General features: G+C 45.3%; 1 protein-coding gene across 6 annotated transcripts in view; it reads left to right on the plus strand.

The window, feature by feature from the left end:
- Positions 1 to 15,031, plus strand: part of CUX1 (cut like homeobox 1) — a 268,820-nt gene that overhangs the window by 114,880 nt on the left and 138,909 nt on the right. For all 6 annotated transcript variants that reach the window (XM_066202184.1, XM_066202180.1, XM_066202181.1 and 3 more), the window contains exon 4: positions 2,293 to 2,371. In XM_066202184.1, coding sequence (XP_066058281.1) covers positions 2,293 to 2,371 — 79 coding nt within the window. The remainder of the gene's footprint in view (positions 1 to 2,292; positions 2,372 to 15,031) is intronic.

Below are 15,031 nucleotides of genomic sequence, written 5' to 3' on the forward strand. Positions count from 1 at the left end.
CTCTGTGCACCCATGAAACAGCTCAACTGCACCAGTGGCCCTGGTGGTGCCCCTTCCTTCTCACCCCATCCCCGAGCAGTGCCTGACACTCCCCAGCATGGATTTACACATCCCGGGGCCTCCCTGCCTTTGGCACTTCGTTCCACAGGCTCATTCCGAGCGCTCCTCGTGTGAAAATGTTCTCTCCGAATTGCTTCTGTTCTCCTTCCCTGACGAGCATCAGTCCATCTGTGATTGCTTAAATTCAGATTATTAAGTGGGTTATTCACAATCATCAATCAATCCCTTGCCCCGTGGCACATCTCCACTGCCTTTCCTGGTCTTTCTTGGTAAACCCTGAAAGACCAGCCTGGCCAGCTCCTCTTGAGAGTTTATATCTGCTCTCCACATCCTCCGTCATTTCGACACCTGATGCTCACTTACCACTTCTCCAATACCCTTTGATAGGTTGCAGATAGGTCAGGTGTCTGTTACACCACGCCTCCACCCGTCTCCATAAATCAGTCGAGATCCTGGGGGGATGTAAGCGAAATAGGAACTTAGTTTATTTCTTTAAATACAGCTTCATATGGTGTTGCCAGAACTTGTCTCTTCCCAGCCTCTCTCCGTATCTCCCAAGATTTCCTTGCTGCTGCTGCTGCCAAATGCTGTGTGCACTCTGCCCGTGTCCTTATTTCCCTCCTTGACCCCTCCTCCCCTCCTCCAGGCCTTTTCTTGGCTTATACCTTGTGCATTGTGCTCCTGTGTGATTTCTGCTGCTGTCCTTGTCCTTCGGTTTTCTGGCCTTAATCCTGCCCCTAAGGATCCTGACCAGTCACCAGCCACGAGGCTGATCCACACCAGCCCCGACGCCGTCTCCTGACATTATTTAATCATCCACATTGTAGGATTGCCCCCCTCTCCCTTCCCAAATCTTCCCCTTCTCTTCACAGAGGCCAAAGTAAACACGAGTGGCACCAGGGCTGACCCCACAGCACCCTCCTGCTTTATCTCCCCTCCTCTTCCTCTCCCGGGCACCCGGCGCTGGCGAAGCCCTGGCTTGGTCACACACTTCCCAGCGCTGCAAATCCCCCTCCTGCAGGATAAAATATCAGATACTTTCCTGAAATACAGATACAGTAAACTCGGGCCATTGTTTCTGCCTTATCTACCGAATCAATAATGTAGAGAAAGAATTCAAGGACGTTTTTCAGACAGGGCCTTCCTTTTTTTAGGCCGCGGTGACGTCCGCACCTTTAAATGGTTCCATAATATTCCCTGCCTTTCAAATACACAGAAGAATTGATATCAGGCCTTTGTATCCGCAGTTCTTCAGATCCTTCCTTGCCTTTTATTAAAATATGGGAACGATAATCTCCATGCCTTTGGTTTCCTGATTTGGGTAAGCTGCCACAGAGCTGTGTCAGGCTTTCCTGTTTCCCTTTCTGTCCCTCTGCTTTGGAGCATTAATTCACTGGATCTGATCCTGAGTCAGTTGGGTTGTTTATTGTCAATATGAAGCAAGAGTAAATCCTCCGGTTTCTAGTACAATAGGAAAATACATATTTACCAGGAAAAAGTTGTTGTGGAATAAGTACTTTATTCTCAGAGCCGTTAAGCTGCCTTTCCTTGTAAAATGGAGTTTTAGATGAAAATACAGACGTAGGGGAAAAATAATAAAATGGTAAAAATAAATTCTTAGTTGAGTATTGCGTGTGTTACAGAACACAAGGAGAAGCTGGTCAGGGGAGCTCAGGAGTGCAGACTGTGCCTGAGCTGTATCAGAAAACTTCTCTGCATGTAGAAGATTCACAGTTATTTAGTGTTAAGTATCACAGGGTGCTCATCAAGTTCATCTTTTCATCTTCTCACAGGCTTATTGGAAAAAATAGAAAAAATTATTTGCCACAATAAAGGCAGAGTGGGACATCAGAAGTGGCCACGGTTCCGTTTGCTGTGTTAGATCTCAATAAGTGGTAAAGGAAAACAGTTGTTGAGGAGAGAATCTGCCTGGCAAATACCAGACTTTTTATAAAGATTTAAAGTAAAGAATCTCAACAGGCAGGAGAGTTCATGAAATTGTTGCTGCTTGTTATTGGGCTGAAAAATGGACCTTTAAATTATATTTAGTACAAATGTAGGAGGAACAGTCTTTTAAGACTTCTTCTATAGGAGCTGTACGCAGGAGACCTGGGTTCACTTTTTAGGTACTTACTAGTTTTACATGGAATTATTAATTTATATTTATAGCTCTGAGTGTGAGAGTGGCATTGGAACAAGACTTCAAGCTTCTTTTCTCATCTCCCCTTTTAGATTGATGCATTGGGTAAACGAAGCAAAGAAGCAGAGGCAGCCTTCTTGAATGTTTATAAGAGATTAATTGATGTTCCAGGTAAGCAAATTATTCCCTTATTCTGAGAAATTAATGGTTCATGTTTGTGTGAATGCTACTGGGCATTTTTCCTACCTTTAATAAGGTAAATACGAGCAATGGTTTTTTTCTGGAACTGACAGACTCCTGTATTGTTTCTAATGGAGAGAACTGTAACTGTGGCACATTTCAGGACTTCTCATTGCATTTACATGTTAATGTTCATATGAATCAATTTATATTATTATGATACTGTGTGATCCTCAGTATTTTGTTAGAGGGTTCAGACAATTTTAACAAAAAAAAGGCATCTCGAAGCTTCACCAAGAAACAGCAATATTTGTACTTTTAAAGGGTAGAGAAAACTTTTCATGCCTTCCAAAAAAAACAAAAGAAAAAGCCTTACTGAAAAGTAAATCACTACCAAATTTCAGTTCTGTGCAGTGTAAGTGTGATCATAAATTTTATTCAAAGGCCTTTATTGTATGTGTTTTCAACTTCCCTTTTGCTTGGCATCCAAACTTTCTTTGTTCGGCATTTGGTTTCAGTTCATTTCTTTTTACATTTTGGGAGTTGATTTTTTTTGTTTTCCCCAGTGGTAAATAAATAACTGCCTGAGCAGATTTTCTTTTTGCAGCTGTACCCACAGCAGAGAGGGAGTGAGGAGCCCAAGTCTCCACTGCCACATCTTGGCCTGACTGAGCTGTTGACACATGGACTCTGTGTGTCATTTTATAGTTCGATAGAACATTAACATATATATATATATATATAGTATTCAAAATACCTCCAGATGGGTTTTGAGGTGTAATTAATACTTTTAAATACTTTAAAGGTTTCCTAGTACCCTGACCTTTACTGGTTTTACCATTTAAGGAGTGCATTTCATGCATGCTTCAAATAAAAATTTAATTTTTAATGTTTTAATTTAATGATTAACTGGTTGAAAGGTCAGTGTTTTCAGATGCTCCGTCTGAGCTAAAAAATGTATTTTTTCATACTTTCCCATTCCTAGTTGAGCAGCACCCAGTGGCCAGTCCTTCTGTAGGGATGCAGGGACTCACCACGCTCTTCCTGAGCCACAACTGCCTTGGAAATGTTGTTTTTAGGTTAGTCAGCTGTGGTCTGTGAGTTTTCCTTCACTTATTTCCTGCTCAGAGTCTCAGTAATGTTCAACTGAACACAGAACTGCTCCCTTTGGCCACCTGCTCGTGCCATGGGAGGGGTGGGTAACTCAGAGAGGGTCCTGACCATCATGGGCAGTTTGACTGGCACGAGCGGAGTGGGGCTGGGGTGGGCACCCACAGCTCTGGCTTGGAAAGAAACCCCTCCATGGAAACATTGCCAGCAAATCTGCAGCCTGGGAGTCCAGCAGTGAGCGCTGGGGAGAGGCACTGCAGCCCCTCCATCTCCGCACTCACACTCGCTGCAGTTTCCTGCCGTAATTTGGGAGCTGAGTAGGTTTGAGTTGGAACAGTCTGGCTTTTTTCACGACTGAGAAGTGGTGTCAAACAAGAGCTGTGTGGGATCCTTCGTGTGCTCTTGTGCAGAGGCTTCTTTCTGAAGTCTGGCAAGATCACAGGTGCTGGGATCTGAGCAGCAGATCAGACCAAGCCTTGAGGAGAAGGTAGGATTTGTATCTCACTCTGTTGAAATGGTGAGGGACTTTGTCAGGACTTCTTTGGAGGAGAAAGAATTTTCTCTTTTCCTTCACTTGCAGGAGCAAAATTTACAGCCCTGCTCCCACACCCCACAGCCTCTCTCTTGCCCCTCCATCCCCTGCACGTGCCTTATGTCACCTGTCAGAGAAATATTTCTTTGATATTCTTAATACACATAAAAACTTCAGCCTGGCTGAGTTGGGAGCGCAGTGGAGACTGTGGGATGAGAAATACCTCCAGGTTTTAGGCCCATGATCTTACCTGGAGGTCTGAGGTAAAAGCAAATTCCAGGTTCTCCAGGAGAAGTCCAGCCAGTCTCCTGTAGCTGTGTGCAGGCATAACAAATACTCACAGTTTACAACACACACTGCAAGGAGAAGGAAAGCAGCCATCAGGAATGTATGGCACTGGTCTTTGTCACTCTGCTTCGTTGTGTTGCTCTTTTTTTCCCCCCCCCCTCTCATCCTGTGTAGTCTGCTCCCTTGGGTATCCGTGGAGGGCTGGGCAGTGTCCCTGGAGGGTTGGGTGGGTATCCGTGGAGAGCTCTCCTTTATAAACAGCCATCAGTATTCATTTATCACACGTGTTGCTTTGCCTCCTTGTGGCTTTACATATCTTTTGACCTGTTCATTTGGTATTTCAAATATTTAGGTACACTTTTAGCTCCCCAATGCTGCTGTGTTTTCTTTTCGGTGTGAGAAGGGAGGGATGATGTTTGGGGGAAGCTATGCCTGGAATGCTGCAGAGTGGTTATTTAGCATTAAGCATCGCTGTTACATGACAAGGGTGCAATTTTATCAGACTTTCAATATCCTTTATAGGACCATATAATAATTGCAGCTGAAGTCTAATTCCCAGCAGCCAATTTTATGGTTCTTGAGGAAAGCGTGTATTTCTCTCCTCAGTAATAATGTGCACACTTTATATAATTAAAAAGGGCTTCTATTTTAATTTTACTATAAAATGATCTGTATTGAAACTCCAGCTACAGCGCTTTATGGATTCAGCAAAGTTTAATGATTTTCTTTCCTGACCTGACCAGGGTTTTCACTCAGGCTCGCCAGTAAGGAATTTGTGGGAAGGATGGTATTTTACTTGTAAATTTTCCTATGTACATCAGGGGGTTTTTCTTTAAAAGATAAACCAGACCTTTTATATATCTCTCTCCAGCTTTATGATGGTGGTAAAATAGCATTATCATTACTTTGTGCTGCAAAATTTATCCTTCCTAAAGGAAAGTACATGTCAAGGAAAACATTTTGGTTTATGTACATTTATACAGCTCATATCGTTCTGTCTTGCTTGAGACTGAACATTTTTAATTAATGGAATTAATTTTCTCATTTAATTGCCTTATTTTCAGTATGCAGTACAGAGCAAGGGAAAAGCGAATGCTGCCACATGAATTGCACTAATCAACAAGGTTGTCACAACTTACCTTTAAAAATAATGTGAATACATTTATTTTGAAGTAAACGGAGGTTGGGTCTGTGTTTTGAGGAAGCTTTCTTCCATCTGTTCAAGATTCCTTTGTCTCCAGTTTTATAAAATAAGTGTATTATGTTAACACCCTTGGCTTTTAGGGTCTTAATCCTGCAAGCACTTAAAGTGAAATTGGAGCCTCGTTGTGTGTTTGGAGGAGCGGTGTTGCCTTGCAGAAACAGTATATTCGAAATTCCTTTTCTTTTTCCTAAGTCTTCAAAGGAAAAATACTGAGCATTAAAAACGCTAAATATTTTTATTTCCAAAAAGGAACGACTTTATTTTTTTTAAAACAAAACTTCAGTGTAATTTTCAAGTAAAAGTTACAAGGTGGAGACCAAGTGAATGCCAGGTGTCAGTGTCTGGATGAAGTGGTTAAATAGAGTCTTCTTTCTGCAATGGATCACTGAAGTTACAGCCCAGTGCCACGGTGAATTTGCTCAGTATTTTGTCTCAGTATTGCTCCTGTGTAGGCAAAGAAGAAACAATTCTGCCTTTAAACACAAACTGTGCTCTCTGGATGTGGCACAATTAAGCCCAGTTGGGTTCAGTCCATAGAATAGGAAAAAACACAGAGTATTTCAGCATGTGCACATTTGAGAGCGAGGGAAGGTTAATGCAAACTGTTTGCTCTGGGTTTGGAGGGGCTGTGCCGCCTTCCAGGGCTGGGCCAGAAATGGGTTTCGTTTCTCCTTAATGGGAATTTTCCCATCAGGAAACGAAACAACTCTCGGGGTGTAAGAGGGGATGTGTGTGTGTGTGGTTTTATTGGAGACCCTTCCCGGGTCTGTGCTGTGATCAGGTTTGGTGCTATGTAATGTGTGTGATGTGGGTTTTAGCTCAGAGGATCTGCTGTTGAAGGGAAGTATAACAAAAAACAGAGAAGGTAAAAATAAGATTTTTTTTTTTTTAATGTGCCCTGTCAAAACAATCAAAAGCAATAACAGTGAAAGATGGCTGAAGTGGAAATTTTATCTTTCCCTTGCTCTTTGCCATCATAAATTGCACACCCAGCCGTGGGGCCTGTGTCTCACAAAGGGGTTTGCAGGGGGAGCAGGCTCTTTCCAGAGGAGTTTTCCACACACCTACATGTAGTATTTTAGTCTACACACAATCCCAGTTCAGCCTTGCAAATTCCAACTGCCCTGCATAGGGCGTTCTTTTTCCAAAGAATGCTTTAGCTGAGAAAACACAAAGTTCTTTTCCAATAAATGAGCAGTAAAGCACTAAGTAAGTGTGAGGGAATTACTTCTAAAGGCAGAAATGAAAATTATTTGCAGTGCTTGCAAATAATCAGCCATTTATCAGCCTTTGCCTTTTGATTATTTACAACTCACGGCCCTCTCCAGACTTGCAGTGCTGTTTGGGCTATGAGAAAATTCCATTTAAAGTGTATCTGATCAATGTCCTGAGGTTAAAGGTGATACAAGAGAAAAACAGGTTTGATGTTGGATTTGATTGGGGTTTTTTCCCCCAGAAAACTTATCCGCTGCTCATGTGGGAGGTGATAAATGTGTATGAAGTTGTTGTGTTTATGTACATCCTGTGACTTGTTTGGATTTTTGGGAAAGTGTAGTGTTAAGCAGAAAGGTTAATGCCAGCCCTGGTAAGAAAGTCTGTATAATAAAGACTTTTACAGACCCAGATGATTCATGGTGTGCTAAAATTTCAACCTAAGTACCCCCAGCCTTTTCTGCCTGTAGGGAGAGCTGGGTGAATGTAAATTCAGGGGACAATAAAAAGAGGTGAGGGAAACAAGGTTTAGTCTGAGGGACTGTGTTTAAGCACATCCCAAAGGAGAATACTATAAAGGGTTTGAAAAAGCTGATACCTGGAGTGCTCTTGGCTGAGATAATGGTTAATTGGTTGGCAAAACTGTCTAAAGAGCAAGATCAGATCATAGTAAACCCTGAGTTTGTGGTACATCGAGGCTGAACAGCACAGACCATTTTTCAGAAATGTTTGGTATCATTGCAGTGCGAAAAATTTTAGGCAGTTCCTCCTCATTTGATAACAATACATGTCAAAACTGTCACCCCTTTCCCAATAAAATATGTTGGAATAAAACAAAGGACAGACCCATAAAATGAACAAGTTTACGGTTTTGCTGCTCCAGACTGTACAAGGGAAATGAATATTCATACAAGGCACATTCATGTGCCTTTTCTCAACCTTAGAGGGAAAGGAAAACAATATTACAGCGAGTACTCTCAGGGGGAAAGGAAGCAAAATGAACTTGCTAACAGACACAGAAGTGGCACAGACACCCCTCAAACGCAGCAGTTGGGTTTCTTTCTAAACACACTTGAAAATCTGATAAAATTAAGCAGAAAATTGAGCATAGTTAATACTTGAAAGAGTGAAAAGCCATAAACCCCTGTGGCTGCAGGCAGTGATTTAGCTGGTGAGTGGATCCCATCTGAAGCCAAAATCCTTGATGCGTCACCTGCATGATTAGAGCAGGCAAAAAGAAGGTGTTGCACAAACAGGAAAATCTGGAAGCAAAGTCTGTACTGTAAAAAAAATTATGGATTGTAGAAATTTAGTGATTCTCCCCACACTTTTCTGCAAATCTAAAAAGAGTGGGAGTGAGAGGGACAGTTTAAAGTCCCGACTGCAGAGGGGAGATTTGAGCGGAGTTCTCAGAGGGGCAGAGCTGCCGCCTTTCGTTTTCCAGAGTATCCTGAATGGCCCAGGATGCTGCTCCAGCCTTGGCAGTCCAGTGCTGAGGAATGTACAAGCAGCTCATAGTCATTTCAGCCTCGTTCCCCGTGGGGCTGGAATTCCGAGCCACAGCACGACGTGAAGTTTGGGATGTGTGGATGTGTGCTGGGTCAGTGCATGCCGGTAGGGCAGCACTGTCAGTGTTACACACCTACTTTCACACGGAGCACAAAGTCCTGGCCAGTTCTCATCTTTGGAACTCATTCACTTTATCCTTCTGTTTTGAAACCCATGTCAAAATAACTGAAAACAGTTCTGTTACCTGAATACGTGGCTTGAAGTTGGGCTTGTCTGATCACATACTTTTTTTCTCTAGTTTTTCCCGTTGAATTAATAATTGGATAAATTCCTTTGTAAAAGCCGGAATAAATATTCAGAGGAAGAAATATCCCTAAAGCATTCACTTTAAAAAATTTATTGTGTGGTTGTCAAGCCCTATTTTACTTGGTAGGCTGGAGGCACGGAAGGAAGAGGTGAGGTGCAGATAAGGGGAAGGATGCAGGGAACAGGAGCAGGAAGAATGTGCTGTAGAAGGAGATATCCCAGCAGATATCCCTGCGGGAAGGGGCTGTGTTCACCTGCAGGGTGGCACCGCAGCCCCTCGGAAGATGTTGCTGCAGGGAGAGGTTTAGAGCAGCCCCAAGGCCTGAGATTGGAGCAAAAGGCAGAGCGTGCTGGGGAGGGAGAATATTGGACTTTCCCTTTCTCGGTTGCAGGAATGTGAACTGGAATTAGAATAAACCCTGGCTTTCGGAGGGTTTAGTGCTAAGTCTGTTCAGAAGCTTTTAGGAGAAAGAAGGGATGAATATAGCACAAATGCTTTCAAACATAGTAGAAGGCTCTTTTTTCTTCTATAATCTCCAAGTAGGAGAAATGAAACTTGAAGTAGAAGAGTTTTTTCTGCAACTGTCCTTTGCACTGAGCTCGCTGTGTGAGCAGAAATTCCAGTGTCCTGGGCCATTACTAGAACATTAACAATCAAACTGGAGCCTTTTCAGTTGCAGTGGCTTCTCTTGTAACTCATTAGGTTCTTTTTCAGCTGACATGGCGCCATCAAATACTGCCCTACCTATTATGCAAACCCCACGTTTAATATTAAAAACTTTTCTGAGGATTTACCCGTTTGAAAATAGAGGGAACTGCAGTGCAGTTCGTGAGGGGGTCGATCATTTACTCTCCCTTACGTGATTTTTTTTTTGATTCTAGGATAGTGATGCATCTCAATGCGGGGCATCTTTCTGCCAGTAACCATTCCCGAGCCGGGAGATAAATAAAGAATGTTTTTAAATAATAGCCCACGAGCTGTAAGGACCGCAGTCCGGGAGGGATCTGTACGATTGCGGTCACATTGCCTGTACACCGTCCCGTGCTGTTTCATTTAACCCCGCAAGCTTTGGAGAACTTGCGCCGTGATTAATGGGGAGGAAAGGCGCCGGTCTGCTGCCGCTCCCCCGGCCCCACGCAGGGGGGTCCCATCAGTCTGGCTTTGCTGCTTCCAGAGGTCGGCAAAATTTGGGTTTCGGCTTCTTTTTTTTTTTTTTCCCCCCTTCTTTTTTCTGACGAGGAAAATAAGAGTCCCTCACCCTCTTGTGGGCACTTTGAATTCCCCGGTACAGGCTGCACAGAACGCTCTGACAGCCGGAGGGTGAGCAGAATGCTGTTAAAAAGTGGGAAAAAAAAATAAATAAAAGGAAGACATAGATCCCAGTCCTGTGGGATGGGGGAGTAAGAAAATATGTATAATTGTTGATTGAAGGAAGAACCTTTTCATGGTTTTTATGAAGTGAGGGGTTGGAGAGATGATGAGCTTTGTTTCAAATGGAATTACGGCTATAACTCTTCTGTCCCTGGGCTACCAGAGTCATAGGGGAACGGGAGCAAAGCTATCATTTATTCCATGAAATCTTTGTCTCAGTCTCTCTAGGCTATTTCAATTTACCCCTGAAATTTCTGGGGAATAATTAATGAATTAATTAAGTATGCTGTGAGGTGTTTGAATATTCAAAAGCTACAATGTAATTATTATTTTTTCTAAAACACGTTTTCAGGTTATTTTCAGACATGCAGTCTCCCACGAAAGCAGTTAGTGCATCAGAGGCTCGTGGAGCTTCTCCGTGTCTGTAATCCAGGGATCATTCTCCGGCAGGAACACTCCCTGCAAAGAGCAGTGTTGCGCTCAGGAAGGGCAAAAAAAAAAAAACTTCCTTTACTTCGCGACCGAAACATTGTGACAGCGGGGCTGAACTCCTGCCTCTGAAAAAGTTAAAGCGCGTTAATAAAGCTGTGTTTTAGGAGGATTTTTTTTTTTTCTCCCTCCCTTATCGTTTCGTGTGGGTGTTTCTGGTGAGCGATCACCGAGAGCTTCGCTTACAGCCGGGTTCGGGCCGCAGAAATTCAGTCGCGTTGAAAGAGACGCGTTGCCTTCCTTGAATTATTTTTAGATCCCAACCTTAGGAAACACATTTCCAGTGATATAAATTATTAATTGCCCCTGTAGTTCTGGCACTGTTTCATAACTTGCTTTCTTATCGTTTCCAGTGTTACAGGCCTGTAAATGAAGGGCAGGGGGGCGGGGGGGTATTAAAAGGCAAGTCCTTTGTTTTGGAAGAGGCTCTTTGGGAGCTCCATGTTATGATACCAAAGGAATAGGTTCAAAGGAAAAGAGGTTTAATTTAGATATTGGGAAGGAATTGTTCCCTGGGAGGGTGGGCAGGCCCTGGCACAGGGTGCCCAGAGAAGCTGTGGCTGCCCCTGGATCCCTGGCAGTGTCCAAGGCCAGGTTGGATAGGGATTGGAACAGCATGGGACAGCGGAAGGTGTCCCTGCCCGTGGCAGGGAGTGGAACGAGATGAGCTTTAAGGTCCCTTCTAACCCAAATCATTCCATGACTCTGTGATTTCTATGAGCGTATTTTGTGAATAAGCCGAGAGCAAACCTCGGGCAGGGCAGAGCGGAGCGCTGGGCTTTCGTGCAGCCCCTGGCCCATCCGCGGGGGTCTCACCGCACGGACAGACCCCGTTTGTGGTGATTTTACAGCGTGTCAGGAGCCCCCCGGCACCGCGCCGGCACTCGCGGCCGCCGCCCGATCCGCCCACGCTGCGATCCAGGCCGGGCTTTGCCGCTCTCCCCGCCGGGGTTGGCCGGGGGTCCCGGGGGCTCCTGCGGGGTCCGGATGGTCACTGCGGGGTCCGGACAGCCTCCTTGGGGGTCCGGACAGCCGCTCTGGGAATCCGGGCAGCCTCTTTGGGGGTCCGGACAGCACCTCCGGGGGTCCTGCAGTCACTCCGGGGATCGGGGCAGCCCCTTTGGGGGTCCCTGCAGTCACTCCGGGGATCGGGGCAGCCCCTTTGGGGGTCCCTGCAGTCACTCCGGGGATCGGGGCAGCCCCTTTGGGGGTCCCTGCAGTCACTCCGGGGTTCCTCCGGGGGTCCCGGTGCTCCCTCCCGGCGGGGCTGTAGGAGCCCGTTCCTCGGGACTGCTCCCGCCGAGCAGCGCTCCGCAGCCCTGGGGTTAAAGATATGTATTTATATAAATATATATGGGGAGAGAGGGTGATCTGGCCCCGCGCGCTGTAAATTGTACATTTAAACAATGACACGGTTTTTCCACTCGGTTTGGCAAACCCCGCCATCAGCCCCTCTCGGTGTTGTCGGGGGTCCTCAGCCCTCGCAGCAGCAACAGCCACGGCCGAAGGGTTAAAGATAAACTTTAAGCATTCCCTGTCCCGCAGGAGCTCCTTTTCCATGAGCCGAGGTGGGCTTTTCCCCCCTCTCCTTAAATAACGAGGGTGGTCCCAGCATACTCTATATCGAGACAGCTTTTCATCAGTTGCTCATCAGCATGCTAATTGCTGTATGACTAATTATGCCCTGAATTCCAGTTGATTTTCTTAATGAGACAGCTGGGTTAATTATGTAATCGTATGATTACATTAGCCCAGAGTGCCCTGGCGAAAAGGAAGGCGGGCGGGAGTGGGATGTCACCGGGCGAGGGGCGCGGGGGCAGCCGTGGTCATTGTGGCCGTAGTGATGGGGAGGGCAAGCCCGCGGTGTCAACACCGGCATGGGATTGTTGACACTGAGAGCTGTGCCAGCTTCCAGCTCGCAGGACGGGGGAGGAATGGGGGTTCAGCACCAAAACTCACTTGGGAATTCAGTCATCGGTGGCCCTGTTGTGACTCGGGGATTGAGGGTGGGTTTGGGCTGAGCGATGAGGGGCGGGGGTTGGATTGTAGAGTCGTAGAATATCCTGAGCTGGAAGGGGTCCACAAGGATCATCAGTCCAACACAGCCCAAATAATCCCACCCAAATTCTCCTGGAGCTTTGGCAGCCCCGAGGCTGTGCCCATTCCCTGGGGAGCCTGGGCAAAGCCCTCACCCTCTGGGAGAAGAACCTTCTCTTGATACCCGGCCTGCACCTGCCCTGACACGGCTCCAGCCGTTCCCTCTTGCTGTCCCTGGTCACAGAGGGCAGAGCTGCAGCTACAGTGAGCCTCCCTTCAGTCTCCTCCAGCTGAACAAACCAAGTGCCCTCAGCTGCTCCTTGCACGGCCCCTCCCGACCCTTCACCGTCTTGCTGTCCCTCCTTTGGACACTCTCTAACAGCTTTAAATCTTTCTCACATTGTGACGCCCAAATCTGCACCCCGGGTGGTGAGGGGCTGCCTCATGTAATGTGTAGTTCGGGCAAAATCGATATTCGTGTTTCTTTTATAATTGTTTGTGCAGTCAGTACTTTACATACCTAAACAGCACCAAAATAAAAAAAAAGGTTCCTTTGCCCTGCTGTTGAAAAAATATTAAAAATATTCATTGTCAGGGCATGTGCGTGGTGTGAGAACAGCCTGAGAGCTGCGGCTGCGTGGCACCAGCTCGTTTGATGTGAAGTATTAACTGCTATAAAAATCACTTCGCATTTGTAACATTAATTGTTTTCTCATCTGCGTCCACTGAGACGTGTCCATCCTCCTCCTCGGTGGGGACGGACGCTCCTCTGCGAGGGGACAGTGAGGTGTGTCCCAGCAGGGGATGTGCCCAGGGCTCTGCAGTCCCCGGGGAGGCAGAGGCAGGAGCGGGCTCTGCGGGGTTGGAAATCGGGCGGTTTCTGTTTCTGCTGTGGGAGCGTGGAGGAAACGTCCCCAGGGATGGGATCCAGATGTGCTGGGCTGCCTGCGAGCGCAGGATGCTGGGGGCTTCTCTGCGGGTATGGCGTGCAACAAGTGGGTTAGGAAAAACGAGCAGAATAGGAACCAAGAGGGGAAAAAAAATGCACTAAATTTAGTGTAAAAATAGACATCTCAATCTACTCTTGGGCAGTAATGATCTTGCAAAACGCTCCTTCAAATTGTGGATGATCGGATCCCTTTGACTAATTTTCTAATTTTTTTTATTTATCCTGTGCCTAGCAGGGATTCTGGAATTTCACAAAAGACAACTCAAAGCAATGTGTGATGAGGTTTCCATATTTCAGTGTTCAGCGAAGTGATTTTTCTCTCTTACAGACCACAGAAAGGGCATTTCCTTTGCTGCCTCTCTCCATAAGGCAGGGCCAGTTGATTTTTTTTTTTTTGAGCCCTGTATGCCTGTTGTTTGTGTAATGAATCGAAAGTTTTGGTCCATTGCTTGTTTAAAAATTCAGTGACCTCCTGTTAAATGACATGAAACATACTTTGCAAACCTGGTTAATATAAAAAGGTATGCTTTTCCATGCATGCATGTGTTGGGAAAGGAGAGTATTTTTATTTATTTTTAATCTGCTCCACTCAGGTAGGAAAACAGGCATTGTGACTGAAAGGTTTATACTTGTTTCAGGTTAATTGGTGTTTATAAATACTCCAGAAATAACAGGTTTTTAGGTTTTTCAAGCGAAAAGACCATGTTGCAGCTTGCCATGAGAAATTTTTTTTCTCTGTGCCCAAAATGTCCTGGTTGGTCATTTTATTGTCATACAACGATTAGTTTTCTTTAATGCAGTTTATAAAAATTAGGTCCAAGAGGTGCTTCACCCATGGGGTTTTTTAACATGTCCTCCAGCAGTATTTGGTGGCTGCAGGCCATTAGTCCTTCAAATAGGCTCTAGTGAAGTTTGAAGTTTAATGCACAGAGACTTTTTTTTTTTTACATTTTGTTTGTTCTGCCACTGTTTTGCTACTTGAACATTAACCTTTAATAGAGCTAAATTAAATATACATGTCCTGATGAATAATTATGAGATTGCAAGCATTTTCATTTTGTACATGAAGCTTCTCAGGGATTGCAAATTTGACTAAAGGTTTCGTCATTATTCACTTTATAATGCCCACGTTATTTTTGTCTTTTAATTCTTTCCTGATTTCAATATAAAAAGCCCTGTGTATTAGGAGCAAAATACCTCTTGTGCATGTCCCAGCTTTTCACAACGGGCGTGTTAAAATGAGGGTGGGGAGAAGTGAACCCACAATTTTGTCAAGTTCGGTTTCTTTCATCGTGGCACTTTATTTCAGAGAAATACCCACAGCTGAAGCTTAAGATCTCGGGCTCGATGGGATTCGTGGTTCCTGTAACAATTTCAGACGTGGTCAGAGAGAGACAATCCAGCTTTTCTTTGTGCTCAGCAGATGAATGTCCCAGGCTGGCTCTTTGGGGGATGCTGAGCTGCAGGAGTGTGACAAAACTCTGCTCCTTGCACAGGAAGGTCAGGGACCTCCATGGGAGCAGGGGAATGTTGTGACAGCCCACACCGTAATAGGACCATCCATAAATACTGCAGAGCCTTCAGCTCGTGCTACTGCTGCCACTTCAGCTCTCTAATTCCTTACCTGTACCCCCCTGTCTCTG

This window comes from Chamaea fasciata, unplaced genomic scaffold, assembly GCF_029207755.1.
Source record: "Chamaea fasciata isolate MVZ Bird 193981 ecotype frontalis unplaced genomic scaffold, bChaFas1.0.hap1 SCAF_21, whole genome shotgun sequence".
In the NCBI taxonomy this organism is placed as follows: domain Eukaryota; kingdom Metazoa; phylum Chordata; class Aves; order Passeriformes; family Sylviidae; genus Chamaea; species Chamaea fasciata.